Source organism: Fundulus heteroclitus, chromosome 20, assembly GCF_011125445.2.
Source record: "Fundulus heteroclitus isolate FHET01 chromosome 20, MU-UCD_Fhet_4.1, whole genome shotgun sequence".
In the NCBI taxonomy this organism is placed as follows: Eukaryota; Metazoa; Chordata; class Actinopteri; order Cyprinodontiformes; family Fundulidae; genus Fundulus; species Fundulus heteroclitus.
Genome location: NC_046380.1, coordinates 17,774,720 through 17,795,946, shown reverse-complemented (window position 1 = coordinate 17,795,946; position 21,227 = coordinate 17,774,720). Strand labels below are relative to the sequence as shown.

Below are 21,227 nucleotides of genomic sequence, written 5' to 3'. Positions count from 1 at the left end.
GACGCTGAAGGGAGTAAAGTGATTTATCCCTGTCAAAAGAGGGGCACTCATCAACCTGTGCACAAGTATGTTTGTATGTGTATGTGCACCTGTACATCACTCTCACCTCTGATATGTGCAAATACTAATAACAACAATTGTTGTCATTTATATTATATCCATTAATAGAAAAAAAGATTTGGTCCTGCATGCTTTACACCAGGGGTCACCAACATAGTGCCCACGGGCACCAAGTAGCCCCCAAGGAACACATGTGGTTCCCGCGAGCCTGTTCTAAAATAAAAAAAAAAAGCACCATCCACCAATGAGCTGCATTTAAAACTTTATTTTATACCGTTACTCTTCCTGTTTATTCACACTTGTATTTATATGAATGTAAAAGTGGAGCTTAAGCGGGATTTCAGTCTGAAGAAACTCTATTGCTTACCTCATACACCTGCTTATGCATATTGAAGTATAATTCAGCGTGAATGTTTCCTGCCGAGGTCTGAGCGCCAAAGTCTTAAAATATTGTATCAATAAAATTCTTCTAATTGCCTTTTCTATCTGTGTGAGTTTTTCAGATTGAAATGACAATATCTATAATAAATCATGAAAAATGTGTTTATTCTACATAAACTTTGACTCTGAGTATTCTACTTCAATGGTCAGTACTGGTAGCCCTTTGTATGTCACAACACCAATGAAGCAGCTCTCAGTTTGAAAAAACGGTGGGTGTCCCCTGCTTTGCACTCTGCTTGTTCCACCATTGCATTATTGTCTCAATCTGTCCACTTGTTTATAGTGTGTTCACGTTACATCTTTTCTTGTAATATCAAGAGCTTTTCTCATCAGGATCTCATAATTATGACATCTTCTTTCTGTAATTATGAGAAAAGATCTTTTAATTACGAGACCCTGATCTCGTAGTATTGAGATTAGGTGCCTATTTTATTTCCTTTGGTGAATGCAATGCGCTTCTGTAGCCACCTGCTGTACAGGCCAATGACTAACATAACGCTGAGGAAATTAATTTATTTTGCTCATTTATAAAGTAATAAACTACCTGTAATTTTTATGGTAGTCTGATGAAATTTTGGAGAGATATAATATCAACAAAAAAAATGCAGGAAAAAAATAAAACCTAGAATACTAACAAGTCATTGAGTGAAATGCACCGATCAGAAATACTGTAACATTATTAAGCGAATAACACTGAACTATTTCTGTCATGGCACCTGTTAGTTATTTGGAAATATTAAGCAGCAAGAAGAACATTTTTTCCTCAGAACTGATGCGTTAGCTCTTGTGGGGTGTGGTAAATGTGCAGTGGTCTGTAGAAGAAACGCTGGTGAACCAGTTACAGGTTCATTGGCTGTCAATGCTCATGTTTATTATCTAATGTAAACAACTAATGTGTCAAATAATATCCATACTTCACCACATATTAACACATTACACCTTCCCAAGCAATTTTGAAGATCATGTACAACCTTTCATCAAAATGGTATTTTGTGTAGGGTCTGTAGAGATGTTGTTATACTATTATGACATTGAGTCATTTCACATAGATAAGTGAGAATCAGCTTTAACTGAAAAGGGGAAAACTTGAATGTGTGTCTGATGATGATCACATCTCATAAGGTAAAGAGCACGGTTATGGTTATTTATCTAATCTTTTTATAAAGCAGTTGCTGCCTTTTGTCATAATTTTTCCCTGTAAGTCAAGTATCAATGTGGACCATAAACTGCATGTAAACTGATCTGGAAATATTTGCTTTAGAGCTCACATTTGCTATCTATTTATTTTGGCTTTACCATAATCAACAGCAAGACCCAGGTTACACAAATAGCTTTTATGTTGTATAGTTCTAGTTAAAATCTTTTCCCCCCTCATTTTTAGAGCCTAAGTTTAGACTTTGTAACCTTCACACCCCTTCCATCTTTATAAAATCATTAGCACAGCTATGGGTGTGGAAAATTCATGTGTGCAGACTGTTGATGCAAACATTCATGAAAGAATTATCCCTTTTTGGGAGCTCTGTGATTTCTCGTACCATAATAAGATCCCACCAATAAATTAATTTGTGAAATTTCCTCCTGATTAATCATTCCCCAGTAAAGTGTCAGGGCTGTCATAATAAAGTGAAGCTGGTTGGGAACAACGGCAGCTCAGACATGAAGAGGTAAGACAAAATCACAGAGTCGTCTGAGGATGCTGAGGTAAATAGAGCAAAGAGGCCACACATTTTCTCCAAGCTTCATGTGGTCTTCAGATTATAAGAACATAGAAAACTTCCTGGGTTTCCAAAGCCGAGCAGCTTCATCCCAACCTTACATCAGTGCAAAGGGTCAGATGCAGTGGAGTGGAGATGTCTTCTCTGAAGTGATAAATTATGTCTCTCTGCTTTGTAACCTAATGGCTGAGCCTGGTTTTAGCTGCTTTTTGGAGAACACCAGCTGCATTGCATCAAGTACAAAGTTTGGTGATTATAGTTCATCCTCCACCCTATATAAAACCTTTGGGTGATATTAGCGCAAAGCGTATGTGCCAGGGCTTTTCGTCCAACATTAGTGTCTGACCTCAGGAAAACACCTCTGGACACATAGTCATAGATTTCCCATAAAGACACTGTAACCTTGTGGAAAGTCTTCTCAGAGGAGCTGAGACTGTTGCAGCTGCAAAGGATGGGCCAACATCACACGAGGAATGGATCAACATTGTAACTCAAGTTCTTCTGCGTGCTAAAGATGTGTTGAGCGAATACTTTTCACAGTATATTGTATTTCATTCAGCAAAAAATCAACAGTACCATGCAAAGCATTCATACCCTTTCAATCACTTGTAAGTTTTGTTCATTACTAGACTACGTAGAGCAATGATCACCAGCCCCCTCCAGGAAGCACCTACACTGGCCCCTGCCCCCCGCCCAATAAACAACACGCTCGATGAACGATGATGTGAGGCAGACTGCGATCATTTATGCTCAAAGTTGAGACAAAGTGGCTCTTTTAGCACCTAGTCTGCACAGCGACAGCAGCTGCATCGGCTCTAGGGCGACCCCACATGGCGAGAGGTGACATTGCAGCGAAGACAAGGGTCTTTCTTCAGGGTAGGAAAAACAGCTAATATTTCATAACAAATTAATCCTCTGCATTGTTAAATACAACATTTCATCATTTATATACCTATAGTTGACTTTGGAAGGCTTAAAAAAGCATGAAATAGAACCTTTATGTAACACTCAATGCATTTTATTCAACGGTAACAGACTAAAGTGATCTTCAAACAAATGCACACAAAACTTTACACACAATTTTATGAATAAAAAAAGTTTAAAAAACATGTCTCATTTATATTCCACTTCACAACTGTGCAATATCTGCGTGGCCTCGTGGTGTAGACGAATAAGCCTGCTACTTCAAGACTGGCAACCGCTATCTGATTCCTGCTGCTGCAGTACGTTATATTTGAGGAAGTGGCGGGCGGCCTTGTGGCTTTCGGGCAGGGCACTTTTTCCTGGAAAGGGCTCAAGTTCCCAGGTTCAAATCCCACAGATTACTGCTCCAGAGGGCCCTAGAGCAACACCCCTTAGGCCCAGAATACTCCCTGCACCCAACCTTACTGAAGGGACAACACCATACTAACAAATATAGAGGAATAAATAAATGCAACACACTAGGACTTGTCCAACAGCTAAAATAAACAATGCTCTGTCCTGAACAGCATAATCATTTCACTTATTAACAGTAACATTCAAGCACATAAGCCTCTGAGTGTTTATTCTGCATGATGAGGGACTTTTTGTGGCACTGTTTCAGGAACTAACAACACTGTAGGCGCCCCACTTCTGGCCTCCGTCATGATAAGTTGTTGTTCTTCGGCCAGCGCTTACTCGCGTAAATGGAGTTTAAGGTGTTGCTGCGAGGTCTTTCATTGAGCATCAGAGTTGATGTAGATCGTTGTAAGGAAGATTTCCCTTCATCGTTCCTATTCCTTATCAGTACCGAAGCAGGCGTCATTGCATCCTGGTTGAGCAAACAGAAAAAAAAGATAATAAATTACGGTTCATTAGTGGGAGGATGACTAACTTCTCACAGGCTGGTGAATCCTTTAATGATGCTTCACAAATTTGTGTATCTAAAGTATTTGCGTGACTTTTCCATGCAGGAAATTATTTTAACGTGTCAAAATGGAGCTCGAATAAGTACAAAAACAGACTTGAATGAAAGGTTCTGGGTAAATTTACCAAATTTATATGGATAAAATAAGTAACTTAAACACCAAGGGAATGCATTCATTTAAAATAAGCAATACCGGCTACATTTATTAGCCTTCCTGTTCAAGATATGTAACAGCCTTAAATCAAATCCAACTCTCATTCCAGTAGCATTAACTCATACTTAAAATAATAAACATGTTTTTAATACATTTAAAACTCGGTCTCGGTCTCATCTGGCCAAGTTCCAGATAGGCCTAAAATAGAGTTTAGGAAACCGTAAATGAGACTCTACGTTTACTCTTGTGAAGGCAGGACAGAAATTATAGAAATGGGCCCCAGTGTGGCAGCAAGTGTTTACCCTATGGATAACTAAATACAGAATAATTGCGCTAAAGTTAAAGCTTTTTCTAAACATTACAGTGAGAGCTCATGCAATTGCTGTAACAGATGGATTTATCTTAAGGCAGTTATCTATATTTATTATGTCCAAATAACAAAACTACCTACCTATGTAATATGTAAGCGTGTAACGGTACTTAAAAATCACGGTTTAGTATTTATTTGGGTTTTACAGTCCTGATTCCGTATGATTTGCAATGCTTTTATATATCTATATCTATCTATCTATCTATCTATCTATCTATCTATCTATCTATCTATCTATCTATCTAGATAGATAGATAGATAGATAGATAGATAGATAGATAGATAGATAGATAGATAGATAGATAGATAGATAGATAGATAGATAGATAGATAGATAGATACTTTATTCAGCATTAGACAATTAAACAAAGAATGTTTTTCAATTTTTAAAATTTATTTGGTTGTATTATGTTTTCTTAGATCTAACACTGGGGGTAACATATAGAACTGACTGGGGATTTTGATTGGATAGATAAAGAAGTGTTAACAGACATAGCCCATGCCTTGATATACAGATTATATAATACACTTGAAAATGGTCAGTGGTAAGGTTTTGTTTAAATAAAACTGTGCACATATTTGAGAATAAAACCTATTTAAATGTATGTAGTTGAAATCTACTTGTATAATTGGATTGAATTCATTTTTCTTTCATAATGCGCCTTGAGACGACATGTTTTGGGGATTGGCGCTATTTAAATAAACCGAACTGAACTGAAATTACTTTGGAGCTGTTTTAATATTTGAACAACCTAGTTTCCCAGCTGTACCTGAATGCACCATGTGGAGCTGGGTCGGGAGACAGCATGTAGGGGGATCACAAGATGATCAGAATGATTCCTGACCCTACAGTGTCTGAGATATGCTTGTTTTGATAAAGGAAATGTATGCCTTTAATCATGGAAAATTATTTTTTTCTTGAAAATGTACAACTATTCAACATCAGAAAATATCTTAATTTTTTCTGGCAAATAGGTGAAATTAATCTCAGTTAAACTCAATGTTTTTAGGTTTTTGTGGAAATGTACTCCTCTGTGGCCAGTTATATATTTTCTTTTGTCAACAGTGGCCATAGTACAATTTCTTGTTGGGGGATTTTATGAGAATAAAATCATAATAGGTGTGCAAGAATAAAGAACATTATGAGAATAAAAACAGGGGGGAAACTTTGCTTTTTTGTAAGAGTTCTCATAAAATTACCACTATATTCTCACAATCTTATCACTTTATTCTCGTAATTTCCATAAAGAAAAAAAAAATCCAACCCCCATCCCATCAAAGGTGATCCTGGTGTTATTTTGGGGTTGATAAGTTTGGTTTGACAACTTCTGTTCTAGCTTGCTTTTATAATTGTATGTGCCCTTATTGCTTTTTATTTATTTATTTTTTTACTCTTATTTATGGCTAGAAGATGGATTGACAGTAACACACAAACTCAAAGCACTCATAAAGCAATGTGTATCAGGCATAACTCTACGCTATTCTCCCATTAGCTGCAGTAAACAGGGGGAGTCTCTGTAAATAAAGTATCAAACATCATCGTGAACACTCACGCCGCCGAGAAACCGAGGCACTGGGTACTCTCTGTCTCTGTGGTTTTGCTGGCTGAGGTCCATCATGGACTGGGACATGGACATGGACTCCGACAAAGTGGAGTTTCTCCGCAACCCCGTTCCCAGCTTGAGCTTCTTCATGATTTCACTCGCAGAGGTGAAGTTCTTGCTGGGCGTCACCCTCGGGATTAAAGATGTTTTCCTCTGAGAGAAGGAGAGAAAGTCGTCTCAGCTTCTACAACAGCTTTCAAATTAATATTCAAGTGCTTTTCCAGCTACTTACCATGGCAGAGGGCGTGTCCTCAAAGGCATTAACATGATTTGTTCTCTGCTTCTCTTCTAAACAAGTCTCCATCCAGGGGGTTGATCTTCTCCTGGTATAAGCTACATTTGTTGGCTCGGGTGGAACATCAATTCTGGTTACAGTCGTCTGCTGTCTTTTAGGCGGCTTCTCTGCAGGGAACTCCCTTCTTTCTATTGTATGCTCAGGCCTGCAGAAAAAACAAGAGTTTTTACTTCTGAGTTCACATCAGTCTATTTTGTGATGGGATTGTTAGATTTAGAACGTTACCTTTCCATTCTCTCAGCAGCTGGTGGGTTTGTTGACAGTACTCCCATGCTACTGTAGAAATAAAACAACTCTCAGTCAAGTTTTTGCATAAAAATACGTGCTGTCTTAATTAGTACACTGACAGATGCAGACATGGACAAATGTGTTGGCACCCCCAGAGAAAACTGCAGCAAAGAGAGGCATCTTAAGATCTCTGTGGCCATTAAACGCCATCTTAATGCCTTTTCTGTCCTACCATCATTAACGTAAACATAAACCTGCGGAGTTTGTAGGAACCTTTCCCGTACCTGCTTTTGGAAAATGACATCATTACTGAAACTTCCCGACAAATGCCCCGGGCAGGTTTCCTATGAAAAATCCTGTGGGGCTGTTTCTTTTCCAAAGGCTTTGGAAACCTTATTAGAGTGCAAACATACCAGGATGTTTACATTAGAAATCCGAGGGCCTCGTTTATAAAACTGAAATTAACCAACATTTAGATGTAATTCAGTTTAGGCCTTTTGGTGAGCAGAATACCCATCCATTCAATGTCCATATCTACGGAGCCCCTCTGGTGACATGGGCAGAATTTTTTTTTTAAGATGTTAAGTTGTGGCCACGACTTACTAAGTCGTGGCCACAACTCTTTCTTGCATGGTTGATCTTTCTGCATGGTTGCAGAAAGATCAACCATGCACCCATTCTCTCATACGTAGGTGCATACCCACTCTTTAAAAGGTTTCTCAGGGGAAACCTTTCAGAGAGACCAACTAACCTTATGCCCTTTTTCCATTGGTACCAACTCAGAGTGTTTCGGTTGTTTTTTAGGCCTTTCTGTTGGTAGCAGTTACGTGGAACTGTTCCTATTTTTAGTGCCTGTTGTTCCAAGCTCAGCAAATCAGCCCAAAGACGCCACATCGGAAGGCTGTCGGTCGCTAATTGGCTAAGGGGTTGGAGTCACTGTTTGTGTAGCAAGAGCAACTCCAGATCTAGAATGAGACCCGCCATTTTTAAAAACGTACACAACAGTGACAGAAGCTACCAGCTGAACGAAGATGGAAGCGCCCAAATCAGTACCATGGTCCAATGCGGAGGTGCACAAAATGTCATTTAAAACATTTCCATCAGATCGCCTGTCTGTCTCACAGCGCCCACACTGGCTCCATATTCAGCTGCAGTTCCGAATTGAATTGAAGCAGAACCGTAGCGAAACGACTCAAAGTGTCCCTTTGGAGAAGGAGCATTTAGACATATAGGCTATGTGGAGGATTGAGCCAAGAGAAACTCAACACATGCATTGAAAGAACATGCAAACTCCATGCAGAAAGAACAAAGATTGAACCCAAGAGCTTCTTGTGACAAGGCTACAGCGCTAACCACTGCTCCACAATGCAGTCTTTGCAAAGTGGTATTCAAGTTATGACTTTTCCACACTTTCTCATGTATCAACCAAAAACCTCAATGTATTTTGGGGGGATTTTATACCAATACAAGTGAGCACATAACTGTGTAGGAGAAGGAAACAGACACATTATGTCATTATGTGAAAAGTGTGGTGTACATTTATATTCTGCACCCTTTAATCTAAAACTCCTAAATAAAGTCCAGAGAGACCAACAACTACTGAAGCTGTGTGTACTTTAACCTCAATCTTTAACACAGCTGTAATGAACTAAACCTACATTGCACTATGCAGAGAACCATCCAAATAATCAACACGATCAGCGACACCTGCGTTCCTCCACCGTTAGGCAATCAGCCTCATTCCATTCACCTGTTCCTCTGCCTCCATATTTAAGGATTCTCCTTCCAGCTTTTCCCAGATGATTGAAAGGCAACTGTGTTCTACATGTCCTGCTATCCTTGCATGCCTGAACTAGTTCTGGATTTCTCTTTCTCCCTTCACTCTCGTCGGACACCTCATCGGCTCTCGGTTTTCTGGACACAACTTGGACTGTTTCCACTGGAACCTTGTTTCACCCTTTGGATCTGCCTGCCTGCCTTGCGGACGTGTTTTCAGCCTCAGCCCTGTCAGCGTGTCCCCGCTCAGCCTCTCCAGACTCCTACTGGGGTTTTTGTCTGCCAGTACCAGGGCTTGAATTTTGTTTCAAATAAGCCTTTTAATATGCAGCACCGTATCTGGCTCAATATTGGATTCTCTGAATTCTTTTGGCCATTATGAAAAGGCTACATAGGATATTTTCTACCTGGACCAGGCAGCAGGAATGGTTTAGAGCAAAGCATATTCAATTGCTAGAATGGCCTAGTCAAAGTCGATTTAGAATGGTTGCAATATTTGAAAATGAATCTGAAATTGACCAAAGGTGATATCTTGTCCCTACAGATGTGCAACAGATCAATGATCCCTCTCTAAGTGCCATCCTATTGGACGAAAAGAGGGTTATACAGAGTATTGACAGCAGTAATGCCTATAATAACTGTGCAATCTGGGATTTGCCCCCCCCACATTGAACAAATGTAACTAAATAAAAAAAAAAATTTTTTTACAGTGTGAGATTATGCAACTGCAAAGAAAGGTGACACATCTTCACCAGGGGTGCCAACCCATTAATCCATATCTCTAAGTGCTGATAAAAAGACACATGATAGTCTTAATTATTTTTCGCTCCAGCTGTGACTAGAGATGTCTTTTCATTTTTATGTGTAAGAAGGTTTCAGTAGCAAAACACACACAACAAAACAACCTTCAACCTGCTGCTGATTACATACTTAAAAAAGTAAAAAAAAAAAAAAGACATCTTTCAGTATTTTGGTTTGTCTTTAAATTACATGTAAAGATGTGAGTTATACAAGTTAACATGTTTTCTCTGTTCAAAGAGTCACCACTGCTGCAAAACAGGGATAAATGGAGATCATCAAGCTACAATACCTTCTCCTGTTCACAAGGTGTTGTTTGTAGGTCAAGCTGTCCACAGGGGGCGTGTCCTTATTTGTTTCCAGCTGGGACATTTTCTCAGCCACGTTTTCTTTATTTAGATCCAGAAGAGTAGACGGCAGGTTGTTGTTGTCTCTGTGAATAACACCCATCGCTTCCCAGTCCAGGAGAATGTCTGTAGGCGGGGAAGGAGGGTTTGTGAGCTCTAACTCGGCAGAGAGCAGTTTCTGGAGCTTGGGACGTGAGAAGTCTTCGGCCTGCTGAGGCTGGTATATTTGGGGGCCAGCTGGGACTACCAAAGCTTCGGTAACTGGGACTGACTCGGCAAAAAGGAGCCTGAATTCTTCGTCAAACGAGTGGACCGCCGATCCTCTCAGGACTGTGATGAGCTGCCGGTGCAGATGGGCGTCTGTCCATGTGAGGCTGAAAGAAAACAAAGAAATATCCTGTCGGTGAACTTAAATAATGCGTAAAAGGCTTAACAAAGGAGTGATTTTATTTTTTTTATATATATATATACCGGTAGCTGCCGTGAATCACTACGTCTAAATCCACCAGGATGAAATTGGATTTCAAATCCCCAACCACCATCCTTCCAGTTCTGGAGCAAAAGGTTTTTCCTCCGACAACGCGGACCCTTATGTTCTGTTGGAGAAAAAAAAGTCCTGAAGTCAAACTCGTGGCAGCAAGAACCTGAAAGCCTTTCTGTGATGTGATGTGATATAAAACCTTAAACTTGAGCCTGACGCGTCGTGCAATAGATGCACAGTGTACAATGCATAACCAGTTTTTACAATGAATCAGACTAAACATTTCCTATTTTGTCATTTAGGAGTCAACCAGTTTTTATTACTTTTTTCATAGACAGAGGTTTACATAAATTTCCTGCGTATTTGGCAGAATTGCCTCTTCTGTCAGTAGTTTGCTGAAACTCACACACCACCTTTAGTTTTGTCTAGAAACTTTCCATGGGACTGAGCTCAGCATACCTGGGGTTTAAACATAACATACTTCACTTAGCCTCTCCACAAAATAGGAAAGATAGAACAATGTGTCATTCTAGTAAAGCCTATGGCTTTGGAGCAAGTTGGCAAGCATTACAGCACCATCCCAGCTGTGAAACATCATGTTGGCAGCATTCTGTGTTATGCTGCAAGAATTGACTGGTGCACTTCCTCAAGAGGAAAGAAGATTATGTGTAAATGTTGAAACAATATCTCAAAGCATCACCCTTGAGATTAGGATTTGAACAAAAATTAGTTTTCCGAATGGACAACGAACCTAAATATACCTCCAAAGTCAACGTTTTGAGTGTTGATCACAAAATTTAGTGACCATTCCTAAAAATTGGCCTGCAACATAACTCAGTTGCACTGGTTATGTCAGGAGAAATGGGCCAAAAACTAAAACAAACTAATGTGAGAAGCTTGTTGGATACACAAAACAACTAATAATAATAACAATAAAAATAACAAGAATAATTAATAACAACTTTATTTATAAAGCACTTTCATTCAAAGTGCTGAGCAGTAGGTGATAAAAATAGCTAAACAAGAAATAAAACACAACAATTTAAAAACTGGTAAAAACATAGAGAAACAAATAGTTTAAGCATCGAATTAGGCTGCATAAGATATGGTGAACAGGAAAGGTTTGGTCTAATTTAGTGTCAAACAGTGACGGTATTATGCAACATTAGATACATGTTCTATGATTTAAACCTCAACCACAAAGGATTTCCTCTCATGTATGAAATGCATCATCAAGCGTCCAAAGTTAAAAAAAAAAGAGAAAAGGTGAAAACAACATGGGAAGATAAATCAGGAATTAAAAATACATTGATAGAGAGCTGCAGTAGTAACCCAAAGGTGTAAACAAGACGTTTTGCCTTTTAAATCCCTTAGACGTTGCCTCCAACAATGAATGTCAGTGTGCAATATTTGAACTGTCCTGTAGGGAAATCTATGTGGACAGCAGCATGTTTTGTGTGAGGATCATTAGATGCTCAACAGCAAACAGGGAAGACGGATTACTTTTGTCTCCCTGAGCTCTGGCAGACAGCAGCCTGATGGTTATAAAACATTAGCAGCTGGCACGAGGGAATTAATTAATTCCCCAGAAGGTCGGCGGAAGAGGAACATGAAAACATGGAAACAATCCAAAGCACTCAGCTAAAAGGTTTCCGAGGAAGATCAAACTGAAAACTTTGATAACGGCTTAGAGGGCTGCCTGGCTGTAATCCTGCAGAACAACTTTGTATTGACAAGATGAAAGAAAAACCAGTCTGTATCAAACTAGCGTGACATCTCTGGAAAATAGCAGTCTGACAAATGTACAAGGAAGATATCTAAATAAAAAAACAGTAAAATATTCAGTTTAGATAGGCAGGGGAACAAGTCTATATTCACAAACCTGGCCAATTTAGAGTTATCATTCCAGCCAGAAGTTTGTTCCTCATTGGAAATGAGTCTCTCAAAAGATAAATCAATTTAAGAGGAATGTTATAATTGCTGAGCAGCTGTTTTGCATGTTTCCACTGGTATTCTGATTTTAAAGACCTGTTTATCATGACTTCAATCTTTATAATGATACTGTTATTATTTGATGAACAGAGGAAACATATCAGTAATATCAATAGTTTGCTTAAATCTGCCTGGGATATTAATAATTATGGCTTAGATGCAGGGAGACAGATTGTTTTTTTCACTGGTCTATACTTTCCACTGACACCTCTCTATGCAAAAGCTTTCTGAGTTCTCATTTATAAAAAAAACATTTTAGTTCCCCACACTGTTCCCGTTTTGATTGTTTTTTCAGGTTGGATCATACCGTAAATGTTTTTGTCTGTCTCTTTTGTCTACCGGTAATTCAATTTTTCTATTTTGGTTTGTTTGCACTATTGTGGTCAGGTTTTGTATTATTCTAGCAGCTGTGTCCATTTTTCTTTATCCACCACACCTTTTCTACCCTGCGTGTATTAAGACCTGCGTTTGTGAAATGCCCCAAATAACTTAAACAAGCGGGCAGAAAAACCCGATGGTTCAGGGCCAAGTCAAGGAAAATGCAAGAACATCCACTGGTCCAAATCAAAACAAAAGCGGGAACAGGACTGTGAAGTTAAACAGGATATAAGAAAGAGAAAACGAATGCAAAGATAATTAAGTCATGCAGCCCCGACCACAAATAACGACAAAGCAGCAGTTGAGGGACAGGAGCCGGAAAGTCTGCATGACCTGATAAACCCTATACTGACACACGTGTCTATACTCTTTTAAAACCAGAATAAGACCTTAAGATGTCACTAATATATAAAATACAATCATAGAAGCAATGGAAATACACCAAAAAGCAGTCTGTTAGTTTTGTCAAAGATGTTTCAGACCAGTTAGAAGTATGGTATGTTTCATATGTAATGAAAGGTATTTGTTGGAAAAAAGACAATAATTACCAGTGCTGTTTCCACATTCTGCCACATTACAACTAGATCTTTAATGTACTATAGGTTATTTGTGTTTTTAGGTAACATACCAACAAAAAAGGAGTCCATAATAATTAAGTGGAAGAAAAAAGATACATGCAAAATCTTTGACACATTAAAACCCGAAAAGTTTGCCATCCATTTGTAATTAGCCCAATTAAATCTGACGTGACTAAAAAATATAAAATCCAGAGGATTCGATTACCTTCTGAAGTCACCTAATCAGTGAGTGAAGAACAGTATGATTTAATGACAGTTTAAATTCAGCTGTTCTGTGGAGGCCTCCAAGGTCTGTCAGAGAGTTTTAGTGAACAAACAGCTTCATGAAGACAGAGGAACACAGCAGACGGGTCACCCAGTACAACCCAATATAATTACTTTGACCGTCCCGGCTTAGCTTATAAAACTATATCGTAAGCTTTCAACATCTCCAGGACCACTGATAAATTAATCGTTTGAAAATGGGAGGAACAAGGCACAAACACAAAGCTACCAAAATGTGGTCTTCCACCTAAAATTACAAGAGGAGCATTAGGGAAGCAAGAAGAGGCTCTTGGTATGATAGATCAATTGTTTGCAAACTCCAAACATCTCAGAGGGGTAAGAATACTGTCAATTATGAATGAAAGTCATGATAAGTCATATTTGCCCAGTTTGCCAAAGCAAACGTGAAGCATGGTGGTGCAATGAATTACCTGTGATCAATGAACTCTGCTGATGCTTAAAAAAGCAACTAAAGTCATTCTTTTTAAACGAGCATTTAAGCCTCACTGGTCTCTGGGCTTCTATGACTGATTATATGTTGCTAGACATTATTAGAATATATTTTAGTTTTTTACTTTCTCATTTGTTCTTTTACATTTTCTAAATTGTATTTTACTGTGAGGCCCGTAGTGAGTGTTGCCTGAGAAAAGTACCATATAAATAAAATGTACTTACTTGCAGCATGCTGTGGGGATTTATGAGGTACAGGGGGGTCGATTAGGGTTGAAGGGATGTTGGATTGATCTAAATAGAGTATATCACATGACTAAAACCTGTTACAGCAGAGGTGTAACTAATTTTTGCATTTGCAACCTTTGGGATGATTTTTTGTGGCCCCCTGATTACATTTCAAGAACAGTACAATTTCGACCTATCAGCACAAGCAGTTTATGCCCGGAGACAATTTAAAAAATGTTTGATATTTTACATTAAAAAGTTCTTAAAATGGAAAATTGTATTCATGTTTTAATAACTTACTTTCATTTGAATTCAATAAGAAGTAGAAAAACAACCTTTTCTCTAAAGCAGAAGTTTAATAAACATTTTCAAGAAAGATTTACTCAAATACTGCTTTATATATATATATATATATATATATATATATATATATATATATATATATATATATATATTATTTTTTTTTAAACCTAGCTCCTTTTCTGATTCTTTTGGGTCTAACATCTCCTTCTACTGAAAAAAACCTGACAATTTTGTTAAATTCATTAGAATGTTGCATGTTATGCTCATTGGTGAGCAATAAATAAATACATTTTACGTTACATTATTTATGCATTTTTAGTAAATCAATGGGTACAAATACTTTTAACTTGCAGATTTAGTCCCACACGGTAAAAAGTAACACCTGTAAACAAGCCCCTTAAAAAAACATGGAGCCAAAACCTAAGGGGAACAGTAAAGTAAGGAGGTAAACAAAGTTTATTTATTAAGGGCTTTTCACAGACTAAGCCATCACAACAGGAAAACAATAAATAACTATCAAGACTACATGCTAATAAAAGGAAGATGGAATAAATATAAATATTTAGCAAAACGCCTGTTAAAACAAAAAAGTTTTTAACTGGATTTTAAAAGAGTGCACAGAGTGTGAGTTATAGATTATGGTGTAGAATGGCTCAGTCAAAGTCAAGTCCTAAATCCCCTTGAGTAATCGGGTCACCCTGGATTTTATATAAAAGTTTCAGAGTAAACAGGATTGAATACAAACTCATCTGAGATAAAACCTGAAATTCTTTCTCTTTCTCTGCATTGTATGAGACATTTTCTTGGTCTATCACATAAAATGTCAATTGACTATCATGTTGCTTATAGTTGTTGTGTAAGCAAATGTGATAACCGTCAGCTTCTGTCTGTGTGCAGCTATTAAAAGTACTGTTGTTATAACTGCAGGCATGATGAAGTGCTATTTTCAGAACAGAAAATGATTCAGGTAATCTAAAATAATCATGTGCAGGCAGGAATGCACTCCTGTGACCCTGAGCAGGTTGGAAAAGCCAAGATCTTAAGACTGGAGGGCCTATCAGGAGGACCATGTGGGAATAAAGACAGAAGTAACTGAGAGAGGTCAGTTCCTCAGTGAGAACTGACCCATAACATTTGCCTCATCATATATAAAGCTGATATTTCTCTAGATGGTTGAGAATATACGCGATCATCTGCTGTAAATGTGGCCCATCATGTCAGGCTTTAAGATCCTCATTTTCATCGCTCCAAACAGACAGACAGGAACGAATGCAGCGCTACCAGTTTAGCCACCGGCAGCTAAATCAACATTAAACATCCCAAGTATAAGCAAGCCTACACAACAAGACACACTTGCAGCTTACGGGAGGTGTCAGACGCAGCTTTTATTGAGCCGTGGAGCTCACGTATCGCATAACAATGGCCATGTGTGAGGTGTTGACTCACGGGATGCCTGAGCTTAACCAGGGTGAAGTTCTCCTGCAGGGACCTATGGTTCAGGATGATGTAGACGGGCACACCTCGGGAGGCGGCGTTGTGCAAGTCAGAAATGATGGTGTTGTCTGTCAGCTGGTCTGTCGCGATGGCAATCAACTGCAAAACACACACGGGAGTATTTCAGAAACCACCACCCATGTCTTTTCATTTTCTCATTGAGGTTAATGACTCAGTATAAGTGCATAAGAGAGAAAAGCAAGGTTTTAAAGCAACACTTCCCATTGCGGCTCTTCTTGTCTTGCTCCAGCTGATTTGCATGGGCATTTTGCCATCTGCTTTTCAAATCATCGTCACAACCAAAACACCAAACAGGTAAAACTGCATTTTTTGCAATCTTTGGGTTCGGAGCCAATTTACTTCTTTAAATTGCCACGTGTCGTTTTTGAAACGAGTGCAATTATGGGGTCTAGTTTTCATGCATGGTGAAAATATGCGTTTACACTTTGTGAATTTGCACAAGCAGACTTTCGGTTTGGTAAAATTGGCTCCGAAGATAACAGGTTTGTAAATTTAAAAAGGGATTTTCTTGAAAGAATAAATTACTTTGGGAAGCTTGTTTAAATAATTTGATTTTTTTCCCCAACTTTTGTTGCACTTTGGGTTGTAAAAAACGTAAACCCCACAGAACTAAGTCCAATTTAAAACTCATTCATCGATGTTTCGGTGTCTGAATAACTTATCTGTTTCTCATTTGTCTTTCACGTACAGTTCTGGCCATTTGTAAGTGTCGCCTGATGATCTCTCTGACTCGCCCGTCTCCCTGAGGAGCAGAACTGGAGTGGACTCTGACGCTGCTCTGCATAACCCAGGGGGATCTCTCTGGCCAGCCCAGCTCCAGGTCCGGGATCGGCGTGTCCCAGTGGTAGGGGTCGTAGGTGGAACTGAAGTTCTTCGAGTCCGATCTGCTCTCGTATCCATTCTGTTCTTCCACCAGTGGCTCCTTAGAGCAAAAGTTCTCGGCCCAGCCGTCAATCTGCCTCACCTCCTCGGGAGACAAGAAGCAGCCGGGGAGCTCAGAGCCGACGGAGCAGTAAAAGGCCTCAGGCCCGCTGCTGAGGAGTCTCTCCACTGCTTCACGTTCCCTTTCAGAGTGGAGGAAGTCTGGGAAGGACTCGTCCACCGGCAGGAAAACCACATTCTCATTCAGACTCTGCTCCTGGGAGTTTGACATGATTCCACCTGATACCGTCACTGTCCCTTCCTACGTACTGCAGATCATTCACAGAGAAAATTTCATCTTATTTCCATTCATCCCCTTCACTAAAGGTCACGCTTTGTCCAGAACGTCAATATATGTCCAGAGTACGTCTATACAGATGTCTTTACTCCAGTCCTCCCTGACGAAAACCTTGAGTAAATTTGACAATCCGTCCAGAGGGCATCAGATATCCTGTCGTGGCTGGGAGTCTGCACTGTTCCTCTTCAGATAAAAAAGATTACCCACATCTCACTGTCTCCAGCAGCTTCGCCTCCATTAACTGAAGAGCAACAATATCTCACCTGAGACAGTGATACTCACCTGCTGCCCTGCTTTGTCTTTCAGAGTGCTGCCTATGAGCTTGTGGTTCGTCACTCGTCCCTCCCCTTAGGGCGAGTTTTATCACACTCCTGAAACTCTTCCACTCCTTGCTGCTGACATTGTTCTCGGATTCCAGACATTCAGTGCAGCTGACACATTGCTCTGCAGAGTGAGACACCCTAAAGTCGCCTAAACCCTTTGGTTGTCACAGCCCTATGGGGCCTGGCAAAAAAGTGTTTGTATCCTTTAAAATTGTTCACATTTTGTCACACTACAAGCAAACTCTTCAGTGTAATTTTATGGGAGGTTTAATGTGATAGACTGACACAAAGTAGCGCGTAATTATGAAGTGGAAGGGAAATGAACATTATGAACATTATGATTATACATATAAGAATCTGAAAAGTGTGGCATGCTTTTATATTTAACTCCTTTTAATCTGATACGCCTAAATGAGGTTTGTTAAGGACCATTAATGACAAAAAAAAAACGTGCCCCCGGGTTTTCAATTAAACTGACAGACCGGGCAAGGAGACAATTAGTCACAGAAGCAACCAAGATGTTCATAACTCTGGAGGAGTTACAGAGCTCCGCAGCTCAGGTGGGAGAATCAGCTGACATGAAAATCATTACTCCTTTAGTGCTTGAATTAATTTTTGTAGCTTTGCAAAAAATACACTGTTTGTGTTTTGTTTGAGATTGTTAATCTGAATGTTGCACCTACAATCTGTATATTTAGGTATAATGTGAATTAGCAGCAGTGGGCTCAGAAATTATCATCCATCCTCTGTCAACATGCCTAAGTCCAGCTGTTATTGTACGAGAGGTGGAGTACAGAGCAACACAGACACACAGGATAAATAACCATGCACACTCTCACCCCTAAAGAAAATTCATTGTACTGTCTATATATCCTGGTCATTACTTTTGACAAAGTAGTGGATTTTTCTTAAAATCCTGCTTTTGTGTCTAAAAATAGTCAGAGTGGCGCTCTCCTGGGGTTAAACAGTGATCTTTCATTGAATGTAGATACCACATTGCTATTGGTTCAAAAGCTTTTGAGATGCAATTTGGAGAAATTAACGTCAGCAGCTCTGCCGCTTTGGGAATCTGGCAAGCCGTTTCAACATTTATATAGCAAATTTTTATTTATTTTTTATCATCCAGGATGACCATTATAGATATCCATAAGGTAATTTTGATTAGTCATAATATCACCGTGACTAGTATAAAGTTTGATTTAAGATAAGATATCTGCAACATAAGCACAATTATGTTGCAGATTTCAGTAATTACTATCCAGTCTAGCAACTAAATCTTAATCGTCTTGCCAAATCCTGTCTCACAGGCAGACAGCTGCAGCCTCGTCCTGAAACCTGGCCGCCTGCAGTTAGTCCGGGCAAAGAGAACAGAGAGGAGATCAACCACACTCTGTTTCTATGTTGCAAATAGATCTTGCATGAGAAATGCTGTCGACGATCCTGCCTAGATTACAAAGTGGGAAATAAATATAATAATATATAGTTGAATTGATCCCGTCCTCCACTGCCTCAGCACAACCGGCTCCGGGCATTGCTGAGTCAGCGCCTTGAGCCAGCCGCTCAAACTGATAAGGCTCTGGCTCGCTGGGCTCGACAAACACTCCTTCGTCCTCTGGTGGCACAAGGGGTGAAAATCCTCCACCTCAAAAGCTCGAACCAGGGTAAGCACTAGCGTCATTTTGCTCACTCTCCATTATTCAATATGCCAAATCAAGCTTGCTCCTGCTTTCCCCCCATCCTGATCACATCCAACCCACCTCTCCCATTTCCTGCGTATCCTCCCCCACTTTGAATTTTTTAAATTTGTCTGGGGCAGGAATATGCTTTTACATGGGGGTGAGTTACACTTTAAGTAACCCTAACCTTGAAGTTCTGGTTGGTCTTCAACCACGCCAAGCTGTCACTTTACTGTGAGACATTGCAGGACAGTCTGTTGGCTCTTACATCTTCGTCAATTGTCATCATCTTGCTGTCTTATAGCTCCATTTATGTCTGCTGAATGTGCCTGGTGCAAAGTCCTTCATGTTAAAAAACAATTAAGTAAACAGCATCAGGACGAATGCTTGCCATATATTGCTGTATTTTAGGATGAATTAATTGTTTGTTGTGTTTTCTTTTTACGGTCAAAGTACCTGACTAGGCCCCTGTAAAACTGCAAAATCACTGTGCTACACAGTGCCAGGTTCTTATATCCCTGTATTTGTTACTGTTTCACCGTGCCGTGACTACGGTGAAGCACCCTCGGTGGACCCAGTTCGTTTTACCCAGTCAGGCGACTCCCACTTACTTTTTACCTTGAATGTAGGACGCATAAAACAGACAAGTATGCTTTTAGTTATATTTTATCTAAGTAAAGACAGAGAAATAGTTACAGTCACACCAGCGCTGATGGGCCCCTGATCGGCAGGAGGCCTCGAGTGCTCATTACACAAACATTATAAAGGGATCTCGGGACACACCCATACAAGGGCGGTACACATCCAAACTGTGACATCAGCAGGGAAGCTGCGTCACCTCCAGGGTGGTATCTGATCGATATGTGCCAATCTTTTGGGTCAGTGCCATCTAAGTGTGCCATGCAGTTCTGGGATAAACAGCTCGTTCCACTTGACCTTGTTGATATCCTAACAGTCCCCCTGATGATGTGTCATTATGGCACATCACCAAAGATGATCAACCAGTGGAACGACAGCTCTCAGTCTGTCCCTCTCCCAGAACAGTCGGTCATTCCGTCCAGTCCAAGCAATCCAATCACGTCAGCTTCCGGCTTCCAGAGTCCATCCATCTGTGATCTCCACGGCAGTCGATAGTGCGGTTCAGTCTCTGGGGTCACACAGTCTCTGCTGGTGTGACTGAAAAGCACTTTGTAAAAACAGTCCAGTTGTCCGTTAGCCCCCCCTGTTGGTGTGCCCCAAAGGCACATCACAACGAAAATAGTTCCAAGAAAAGGGCCGGACAAACCACAATGGAAACATCTTAGCATCAATCAGCATGAATACTTCATAATTCAGCATTTTTTACTCAAGCCCACAGTCCAAGCATTTTATCTACAATTTAGGGTTCAACTATTCGAGCTAGGCCTGTTTTAGGTTCCTATGCGCACATTATTTTAAGTTTACTTTAGACTATATAAGCTAAAGATGTACCTTAATCAAGGCCAAATTCGTCTACTCTACCCCCACCCCAAGAAACCTCCTACTCGGTCCTCCACTCTCCATTCCTATGGACAACGATCCATCGCCTTCATACCACACAAATCCAAGAGTACCAGTAGGGGGCATCAGAGGGCAGGCTGAGTCTTCATCACAAAAAACCATCTCTAAGAAATGGCAAAAAAGTGATGGAGCCCCAGTCAAGGGCACTCCCACTCTGGGCCAATCTGAGCGAGAAGACACCCTGTATTGAATCTAGAAATTAGCCTTACCGAGTAACTTATGGATCTGTGATAGCCATCAGATCCTGGTTCTCTATATAACAAAGCAAAAAGTTAGCAAGAACTGCAGGTCTTGGTGTGTGTGTCTGTAACAGAGAGTTTCCATTCTTAGTCATAAAGCCATAGCGATCATCATAATGCAACATCACAGTATAAACATCATAACACATAAAATCAAACATGGTGATGGAAGTCAGTGGAGAAGAGAAAGGAAAAAATCAGTTTTGTGATATAAAAAGAGTCTGTACGTCAATAACGCAAAGTTAAGGAAGCCTTCAGGCCATTCAGGCACAAGGCAGAAAATAATCTAATCGCGCTTAGGGTCTCTTCAGGCAACTCCTCCCGTTGAAGAATAAGGAATCAGAGGTCTCTGGCTTCTTCATCCCC

At 39.9% G+C, this 21,227-nt stretch overlaps 1 protein-coding gene across 1 annotated transcript; it reads right to left on the bottom strand.

The window, feature by feature from the left end:
* Positions 1–3,237: 3,237 nt before the first annotated feature.
* fam83e (family with sequence similarity 83 member E) lies at positions 3,238–17,222 on the bottom strand. The gene is made up of 8 exons (XM_021321909.2): positions 16,554–17,222; positions 15,797–15,943; positions 10,148–10,272; positions 9,622–10,050; positions 6,753–6,803; positions 6,465–6,672; positions 6,182–6,385; positions 3,238–4,008 (listed from the first exon to the last, which is right to left on the bottom strand). Exons 1-8 carry the CDS (start codon positions 17,016–17,018, stop codon positions 3,841–3,843), a joined length of 1,797 nt encoding a protein of 598 aa, XP_021177584.2. The 5' UTR covers positions 17,019–17,222; the 3' UTR covers positions 3,238–3,840.
* Between the last annotated feature and the right edge of the window lie 4,005 nt (positions 17,223–21,227).

What these genes read in the sequence shown, in the direction of transcription:
- fam83e (XM_021321909.2), bottom strand. Translation starts at nt 17,018, where the DNA reads ATGTCAAACTCCCAGGAGCAGAGTCTGAATGAGAATGTGGTTTTCCTG. An exon ending in ACTTACAAATGGCCAGAACT is followed by an intron (nt 15,944 to 16,553) that starts GTACGTGAAAGA and finishes TGTGTTTTGCAG; the next exon opens with TTGATTGCCATCGCGACAGA. An exon ending in GTGATTCACGGCAGCTACCG is followed by an intron (nt 10,051 to 10,147) that starts GTATATATATAT and finishes GTTTTCTTTCAG; the next exon opens with CCTCACATGGACAGACGCCC.